The sequence below is a fragment of the Tetrao urogallus genome (assembly GCF_951394365.1).
Source record: "Tetrao urogallus genome assembly, chromosome: 5".
Classification (NCBI taxonomy): domain Eukaryota; kingdom Metazoa; phylum Chordata; class Aves; order Galliformes; family Phasianidae; genus Tetrao; species Tetrao urogallus.
In genome coordinates this window covers 63,703,256-63,713,255 of record NC_136818.1, presented here as the reverse complement: position 1 = coordinate 63,713,255, position 10,000 = coordinate 63,703,256, and the positions used below count along the sequence as shown (strand labels likewise).

The 10,000-nt window shown below is 41.1% G+C and overlaps 1 protein-coding gene across 4 annotated transcripts in view; it reads left to right on the top strand.

The window, feature by feature from the left end:
• EBF3 (EBF transcription factor 3) overlaps nucleotides 1-10,000 on the top strand; it is a gene marked incomplete at both ends in the record, with an annotated part of 110,247 nt that overhangs the window by 78,919 nt on the left and 21,328 nt on the right. For all 4 annotated transcript variants that reach the window (XM_079536538.1, XM_079536537.1, XM_079536536.1 and 1 more), the window contains 2 exons: nucleotides 493-623; nucleotides 1,172-1,298. In XM_079536538.1, coding sequence (XP_079392664.1) covers nucleotides 493-623; nucleotides 1,172-1,298 — 258 coding nt within the window. The remainder of the gene's footprint in view (nucleotides 1-492; nucleotides 624-1,171; nucleotides 1,299-10,000) is intronic.

Here is a 10,000-nt window from a genome sequence, read left to right as displayed (position 1 = left end):
AGTAATTACGGAGTGACAGAGGAAAATGAAGTTTTGAACCAAAAGGCAAAGTTCGCGGATGAAAAAGCCCAACCCAATTAGCTGCTTATGAGGAATCGAAATTCAGAGCATTTGCTCTTCCATCTCCCTCAACAACCTTTTGATTGACTCTGCTTAGATCTGTACAGCAAAGCAGATAAATCGACATGCCACATGCATGCGATGCTTAATCATTTGTAATAGCCATATTTGCCCTGACATATAATTTGCTATATCAAGCCAGTTTTTTCTTGCTCACCAGTGTTCTGCTGCTTGGCCTTTGCTTTATAAAACATTTAATAGTTTGCTTTAAATACATCAACATGCTGATATATGATTGCCCTTTGTATGCCTCCTGGAGAAATCATGCACTTTTCCTCCTATTGTGCTTTGCATGGTTTGTCATTGGCAAAGAGGTCTCATGTCAGAAAAGAAGGGGTATTAAGGTCTTGATTTTCTGTCTTGTACAAGCAGCTACTCCGTGCATAAAGGCCATCAGTCCTAGTGAAGGCTGGACTACTGGTGGGGCCACTGTCATCATAATCGGAGACAACTTCTTTGATGGCTTACAAGTCGTATTTGGGACTATGTTGGTCTGGAGTGAGGTAAGCTATCTAAATTGGTGGGCTTTGAACTGTAACATTTTTCCATGAATGATTTTAACAAGCTGTCGATAGGCTATTGACATGAGGTATCATGAGATTTTATTTCACAGTGCCTTTTTAGCCATGGATCCGCGTGTGACACTCGGCTGTGCAGAGGGATGTACTGGAGGCACATCACGGCCCTCTAGTGGAAGACTTGCTGCAGGAGGTCTCCCACTACAATTGGACAATTAGTGTTAAAATTGCTAGAAGTAGCCTTAAGGAGACATATGGAGGCAATTTTCATATGAATGATACCCTGTGGCCTTTCCTGCAAACTAAAACCGGGGATCGTTTACAGAGCTTTTTCTTAAAAAAAAAAAAAAAAAACAACCCACCACAACACAAAACCCTATAGAACCTCTATCTTCAACTGTGACAGCAAGGAGGGAGGATTTTGAGACCACGAGACCCATTTCAAGTCATTTGCTTAATTATGTAAATGGTCTGCCTTAGGTCTTATCTGTGCCACCTTGATTTAAGGCATATTTTCTGTATGACTTTCGTAGCTGATAACACCCCACGCCATCAGAGTTCAGACACCGCCACGGCACATTCCAGGGGTTGTGGAAGTGACTCTTTCCTACAAATCCAAACAGTTCTGCAAAGGTGCTCCCGGCCGATTTGTCTACACCGGTAAGCACACAGCTTCTTCATTCGCTTCTGAGTCTCAATCAGGTCTTCATAATGTCTTGATATCTCATGAGATCGAGCTCGCACAAGATGCCAGTTACTTCCTGTTTTCATTGCAGCCAGAAGTAGATTGTCACTGTTACGTCCTCCTCTGCTCCAACCAGGGAAAGGAGTTCAGAAGTATTCAGTGAGAAAAATATTTTTCGGAATATCTATCCAAATTTCTTGAACTTCCCTAAAGGTTCAGTTGAAGTTTTAGGCACAGGATCAAGTAGCTGTTGTTGGCTCCAAAGAACTTTATCCAACCCTATTTGCAATCTGGCTCTGAAAATTCCTGCAGACCTGAGACTTGGGATAAAAAGTCATAACCCTGGAAAGGACTTATTTATGCCAATTCTTCTAAATACATTTGATTTCGATTTGTAAGAGCGCAAGGAAAAATAGGAACTTTGTGGTTTGCAGTGTTTCTAACATGAGAAGTCTTACTTTGGGATGAAGTATTGCTAACATTTATCTAAAATGTGTATTGCAGTTTTTTTGGCATTTAAGAATGAGTTTAACTAAGATGCTGGGGGGGAAAAATGGAGAAATAGCAATTTAATTTATGGTGCTTTTGGATGAGGATTCTAGGTAATAAATTTGATGTGATGAATCAATCTCCCTTTCGAAAACAAATCGCCTTTAACTGTTTACTCGACAGACTGTAGGGATTCCGGCAGAGTTCTTAGTGCTTATTGGATAGATGATGCAGATTGCAGACGATGTGCAGATGATGTGCATTTTGATGAATATTTTCCCACTAGACTGCAACTGTTTCTATCTGTTAATTTTGATCTAATGGGAAAAGTGTGTTCCTGGGTAGTTTTAAGTTAGGACTTAACAGTTAACACATCAAAGATATGTGTTTCCATCCACGTTCCCTTGCTGAACTCGTAGCTGAAGGTAGCATTTCAGAATGGTGCAGTCCAAACAGATGTGGGCATTTGTATTTCCCATCTATCCCCAAAGAAATTACAACCTGAGCAAAACCAAACCTCACATCCTCACCTGTGTACCAGAGTTACCAAATGTGGAGGCAGTGGCTGTGGTTCTCTTGGTGCTAGTAATGTATTTCTAAGTGATATTATTTAATACATTTTGCTAAAAAGTGATAACTGCATGTGGTCAAGATCACAGAGTCTTAAAAATGCTGTTGTAAATGCAGATTGGACAAAGCTACAGCAGGATATCATGAGAAGTGTGTCTCTTGAGCTAAGGTACATGGTCAGCAAAATACAAAGTGAATGAATTAAGAGACTTGGAGTAAGTTCCAGGTTTTGTAGCTGTTGTGAGCTGGTGTCATTCCATTGCACACAAGGAAAGCCGCAGATTTGAACCAGATGACAATCTGGCTCTCAGTGCACGGCCTTTGAATTTTGAGTTGTTTTGTAGTAATGTCTTTAACTGATGTCTTCAGTGCAGATTTTGCAAATTTAGCAGGTTTTGCTATATTGCATCTCTTGGTAATGTGCAAATGAAAACAAGTGAGGAAAACTGCAAGCAAAAGCCATTTGTTTTGTCTTCCCTGGGATCATCCTTCTCTCTTATTGCTGGGTAAAGATGTTCCAAAGAATTGTGAGAATATCAGGAACTTCTCCTGTCATTAGGATGTAATAAAGGTACATTACTAATGCTTAGATGGGAGAACATATTTAAAACACCTTTTGAGGGAGACAACTGCTTACATCCCAACGCCCAGAAAACCCCAAGACAAAGGCAGAGCCTGTCTGCCTGTGCAACTTCTGCCTGATTTGCTTTATCCTGAAGTGATAGGGTGAATGAGATAGGCTTTGGAAATTACAGCTGCCATTGAGAACTAAGCCAAGCCTCACTGTATTTCAGAAAATGAAAATTATGTAGTCCTATACGAGGGAGGGGCCGAATCCCCAGGGCATCTGTTTCCCATCAGTGTCCCACCATGCTTGCAGTCTGGCTTGGCACTCTAACATTTAACCTTCCCGGCAGGAGGTAGACCATAGGGCAACAAGGCTGCGGAATAATGAAACAAGAGTGTAGTGTGGTGCACAAAGCCTTTGTTAAGTACAAAAGTTGAGACATTAAATGATCAGGGTGCAGAGATATGAAAGTTCCAGATTTTTCTAAAAAGGCCCCATTAGTCTCTCGCAGAAAGAGTATCGCGCTGCTTCTCAGCAGGCAAAGGGAAGGCCTTTCCCCATCTATCCATGCCTTTTTGCCCACTGCTTTCAACTATTATAAAGATACAATTACCTTGGGAGACTGTGGCAGTTCAGTTGATTAGCACGGTGAATTAAAAGAATGAGTCACAAATGACATGTCCAGCTCTTCTCTACTAGTCCTTTGTATTCCCAGCGTACCTCACCCCTGTTGTAAGAAGGTCAAAAATTAGAGAGAGATAACAATTTTCAAGCAGCTAGCACTTAGGAGCAGAATTAACAATCATTCTGTATGTAATTGCCAGTTAATAGTAAATTGCCTTCTAGACTGTAAAATGCAGTATAAACTGGTGGGCACCTAAAATTAAATTAATGAGGTATTTGCTGCATTTAAAAGTGAATAGTGCAAATTAATAACTGGGTACAATAGTTGTTTTAATATATATCTAATAGTGTATCATCTGCTTGTTTAATAATAAATTTTAGGAGTGTTACTTCCAAAATTCCCTCTCTGGCTGAGCCGTGGGGTTTGTTCAGGTTGTAGCCATAATTCTGCTGGTAAAGTCCTCCAGGTTTCTAAATTAAATATCAGAGATTATTTTTTAATTAGAATACAAGCGCTGCAGTGTTATTTGATTATGGCAAATTGTGATTTGTATGCTTCTAAATGAAATTACGTTACAGATAAAATTGCACTTTTATACACATATTTTAAGCCCTGCAGATTCCGTTGGTTTACTTTCAGCTGAAGGGCAGTGCTGTATTTACAATGTATCTGTGCTGCTGCACTACTGTTTCGTCTAAGTGTTTGTTTTGCATAATGATTTCCTAACAAATAAATACAGACCTGGTATACGTTAAAACCATTTTGAGGAGCGCCGCGCAGCCTGACGTGGCTGGACCTCAGTTGGCACTGCTCACGTTGCCTGCTTTCACCCCAACAGTTTTGTGGCTGTTCTTTTGGTAACGACTTCTGCCCATTTAAAGAAATGACCACAGATTGCCAGGAGACAACATCTCATTTGCAGTAGCCTGCACCCAGTTGCTGTGCAAGGTATTGGCATTCGATTGCAAACGTGTCCAAAGCAGGCACAGAAAAACCCTGAGCGTTGAATGCATGGAACCATTCCCAGGTCTGCGATGCATTTGCTAGATGTGAACATAAAAATGATTATTTTGCACAAAGACGTGCATTCAATTTTAAGCCTCCGAAGCCATTACTCAAGCAGTAATCGTTTGGAGTTTGTGTTCCTTCTGATAGAGCATTCCTGTTGAAGAAGTCGGATCGCGCCACGCGGCTGGCACGCTATCAAGGGGGGGAAGCCCTGTTTAGTCATACATTGTCCAGATTCTTCACTTGGGCTCATTCCTGCCTCCGTATCACGACCTCCACTTTGGCTGCTTTCCCTGGGCTCACCCCCACTCCACTTCATCCTCTAAACGATCTCATGTTCCTGAAGTATTTTAGAGATCTTTTGTGTGCATTCAAATGTGGTTCTGTCAATGGCGCTGTTACACTGTTTAGAGTCAATAGCTCCCTTCCATCACAGCCAACACAAACTAGCTGTCTCATAGGTCAGTGCTCTTTAAACAAATTACTTGTATCCACAGAGCAAATGATTGTTAATTGCCTCCCACAAATCATACTATTTTTACTATGCTAAACTAAGCGCTAATGCCTTAGTTAAATTTAAATCACCTGATTATTTCTTGTACATATTCAATTATTGGTCCTAAGTATGAAATGTAGTGACTTTGCAAAACGCATGCTAAAAACATTTACAATGGGCAGAGTTTTTTATTGCAAAGCCTTTAAGAGAAAAAACTCAGGCTTACATTTTTCTTTTTTCTTTTTAAATGAAATCCACAGCATTTCTACATCACATATATTGCATCTGCTTTTTCTTTCCTTTCTTTACTTTTTTTTTTTTCCTGCTGTCCTGAAGCAACTTGCAGTCACCGTTATTGCAGTATCGGTTATTTATCGACCAGACCTTGTGCCAGTATCGGTTGTTAGCAAGCTGAAAAAAAATCAAGACAGAGCAAATATTCTTGTCCTTTCCTCAAGACAGGTCTTTCTGAGTCAGTCAAAGTTAGCACCAAAAAGCTGAAGCCAGGAAGTATTCCCATTATTATGTCAAACTCCCTTATTGCACGAGAGCACAATGTGTGTTTCTCCAAACATCAGTGTCAAAGGGAAAAAGATTCTGGCTGTCTTATCTTACAAGGCTTTTTTTTTCAGCATGACATACATTTTTAATTAATAGGGCAACGCTAAACATACTAAAGTGATTTAGTAGCATCAAGTCAATAGCATACTGGATAATGTATATTATATAATGGCTCTTTTTTAAACAGTAGCAATTCCAGGTTTATCAGGGTCATTGTTGTCCCCTTTCTTTTCTGTCTCAAAGGAGGCCAGAAGAATGAGACATACCATTTGTGCTATTGCACAAGTAGACTATTTGTCCTAATCAGTGACACCCATTTACTAGAATTGCTTAAAATGAACTATACCTCATACAGAAATCGCACATTTAGAGTGTTCCATTCATCATCTGAAAATTGAGGGCCAGTAAACTTTTCTGTTCCTCCAGCGGGATCATAGACATGCATCAAAATGTTAAAAAATGATTGGTGAGAGAGAACTGTCACCCATTTATCAAGGAAAAGGAACATTATTTGCTAATTTCCCAACCAAGGCAGTGACAGGGTGCTTCGTCTTTAGACCCATGGTGACCAACATGGCCTTTTTGTTATTAGTACAAGTCAAGCGCTTTTTGGCTGTTGCTAACAAGACACATTTGTCTATCATCAGAGAGTGCTTTATTTTTTTTCAAGGAGCTGTGACCAAAGTCTGCTCCCCGTGTCATGATTGGCTGTGCTTCCCCAGGTTGTGGGAACGCTGCCTAACAGGAGAACTGATAAATCACAAAGTTTTCGTGTCAAGGTGAAGGTATTGACTCCGCTGTACCCAAACTGACAAAATGGAGCGGGGAGGCGATGGTAATTCATCTTAAAAAAGGACAAAAGGGTCATCTTGGTTTCACGCAATAATCATGAAAATTTGAGTGCTGAATAAGACTTTTACCTTGTTTTTCTCTGAGAAGGGGAGAATAGGCTTTTTTCTCCCTCTCCCCCTTACGTTGTACGGAGTGTATAGTAAAATAGTAAAATCAGTTTCCTGGATATTAAGCTGTCTAATCCTACTTTTAATTCTGTAAATTTCAGTTTATTGCTACTTTTATTACCATAGCCTGATTGTAACAGTCAAGCCCAAAACTTCTCAAAGTTTTAAACCAAAGAAGAAAGGAGGAAGGAGAGGAAATAAGAGATTCCACTGTAAGCGTACATCTTGTTCTCATATTATGAAAACAAGATAGCAAACAGATAAATCTGGCTTGCCTTGGAAGATATCCAGCAAAACATCTGCTTTTGGCTACTTCCCACTATGCCCACACCAGTATTTCCAATTAGTCTGTACCCTCATCCAAGCAGCGTGGAGCTCCAAAGGAGCCTATCCACCAACTTTGCCACCTTGGCGTTGAGTCTTAAGCAGAAACCACGCCATGGAAATTTGGAAAGCACTCAGAAGCTCAGACTTAGTGGCAAAACTGCCTTGTAGACACATCCATTGTTTTGGCAGGGTGATTTTCAGAGTAGTTTGTTGAAAGATGCTCTCACGGGCCTGAAGCTTCATGTGTGATTTAAAAAAATAAAATTAATTAGCTGTAGTGAGCGCGATTTGCCGAAGAAAAAAATGATGAAAGGCATTTCAGAAATATTTAGCATGTCCACTATTATTCAGATTTTAAAGCAGTTTGGGAAGCGTTGCCCATTATGCTCCCTCTTAAAAAAAAAAAAAAAAAAAAAAACCAACTAAAATTTTTCAAAGCTGTTTTGCAAGCATATGGAATATGCAAATTTCCATCAGAGCTGTTAGTCAGTGCCGCTGTTATTTGCAGGCTGAATATAAATGACTGCGCTGATTTCCAAACACACAAACTTCCTCAGTTATCTTGGGCATTTTTTGAAAGCATCCATAGATATAATAGAGACTGCAAAATTTGGTGTTGTTCCATTTGTCAGAGGCACTGTGCTGTAAAAGTGAAGCTAGTCGGCGTTAGGGATCTGATTATAAATCCTATTTGTCTAAATATTGCATAAATTATCGCAGTATTATGTTCTTATCCTGGGTGATCACTGCAAAAAAGAAACAGGGACAAGTGGTGCAGAATAGCAGCTTGTTTGTCGCAGCATCACAGATTTCATAGGGTTCTGAGATGGATAAATATCTTGGAAGAGCTAAGTCAGTGACAACAGTCAAACGATCACATTCTACATTTACTGTGATCAAACATCATTTTCAGCAGAATACCTGGAATTATTGAATTTCAGAGGAATGGTAGCACTTCTCCCTGCACCCTCCTGCACACAGAGCACAGCTGCCTCCTCTGGGTTTCTATGACAGCTGATGCACACCAGCTATTTGGGAAAGGGTGGAAGTGGGAGGCTGTAATACAGTCGCATCACATGGCTCGTGGCTTCAGCCAGAAAGGATTTCTGCACTCAGAGGCTCCAGTAACAGAACTGCAGCATATGTCTGTGATGTGGGGTGTGGGGGCAAGGGGAAGAAAACTGATCTGCACAGAGCTGTCTGTAAGGAGGAGGCATTTATCAGTTTATAAGGCCTAGCGGAGGAACAAACTCCCAAACCATGCCACAAATACAAAAACAGATGCAAGCCCAGTTTATTTCAGTAAAATAGATCTTAATTAGGAAAATACCTTGGAGTATTAAATAGTCCAAATGTAATGTTTAGCTACTTTGATGTAGCACCACAGCAGTGAAATACCAAACCAACAAAACACTATTTTTTGTAGTAGAATATTTTGTCACATTAATCACATATCATGTCGGTTTCATAAAATGCCACATTTTATTATACATACATATGCATTAGAAGGTGGTAGTTTTTTGGTGTGACTGGAGCATTTAGGGTTTGATGCCATCCAGGTTTCCTTCCCTTTCTGCATCCTGTTGAAATGCTGACAAGTCCCTTCTTTGCAGTGTTCCGTGTTACAGACTGACAAGATCTGCCCTTTTACTGGTGGGATCCCAATGTTTTATGATCTGCTCATTCTATATGTTCAAATCATAGTAAATTTGTGGATATTTTACGTGGTAAAATACTCAAGTAGACTGAAATATGTGATGTTGTCTGATATGGTGACTAAGTTAACTAATATGCTAGCTGCACTTCAGGTGGTTCTACTTGGAGTTCTGTCCACTAAATAGAACTTCATACTTCATTTTTAAATACATTTCTCTAATCCAGTATCATGGACTAAACGTCTGTAAGAACAGCAGACTGATGTCAGTGAAATAGTGTAGATAAGGCTGATGTCCTACAATACCCACACGCCAGGTGAGCATTGCTGTGCAGAGACAGTCGAGTGTCCTTCTGGCCAGAAGTGCATCCAGCAGCGTCTGGGGGATCCTGAGGGAAAGTGTGTGCAAAGCAGAGGGACTGCCTGTGCTTCTATATTCTTCAGTTATTTCTCGTGGCTTGGGGAGCAAGGAACTGGGGGGGCAAGGAGCCCAGCACAGCCCTTCTGCCTCACCTGGATGGCACTCTACAGGGCAGTGTGTGCCCAAATCTGCAGCTTGAGAGTTCAAAAACTGCTGAGCTGACATGCAGCCCCTGTTGGTGCTGCCATCTTGACTTGCAGAAACTTTTTGTCCTTTCTCCTTTGCTCTTCTCTCATTCTTGTTTGTTTCTTTCCTTCATATGCTTCTCCTCTCCTCACCTCTCCTCATCTTATCTTTCTTCTTTCCTTGCTTCCTTCCTTCCGTTTTCCTCTTTCATTCATCCAGTCAGTAATGACTTTTGTGGAAACATAAGAAATGGAAACCCTGTTATCCTCAGTAGAAGTTCAAGCATCCTTGCAGGATTCAGGATCTTGAAGATACTTGTGATGAGCGCTACAGATGGTGCTAAATTTACAGTCTTGACCGACTACCGAAGTTGGTGGAGTTTACACATTCCTTTTACCATCCACAATCCTTGCTTTCATCATTCCTTCCTTCGTCCCTATGTTCTTTGCCTCCTAGAGGAAGAAACGTGCCGTTACCTTGGTAGGTGACCAGGACTGGTTGGGAAACAGTGCCAGCAGCCTGGCCATACCAGTGCCCCTGCCTGTGGTTTCCCTTCACCACGGGACCACATTTGGTATCTCTACTTTCACCAAGGCAATAAAAGCCATAATCAAATGTATTCTCCGCGATATGTAAACAGAAGTGTTTGAATGTAATCCAGTGGTTGTCAGCGAGGGTATTATTTGGAACAAGGCAGCAGAGCTGTCCCCTTTTCTGAGCTCAGTGTCGCACCAGGCTGCCATTGTTTGCTGCCAGCCCTGCTGAATGGGCAGGCAGGCTGCAGGAACAATGCCACCGCTGGGAATGCCGAGGTGGGCTTCTCCTCCCGACCAGGAAAACGGGGCGGTTCTCCCACTGCTCATAGGGGTTCTT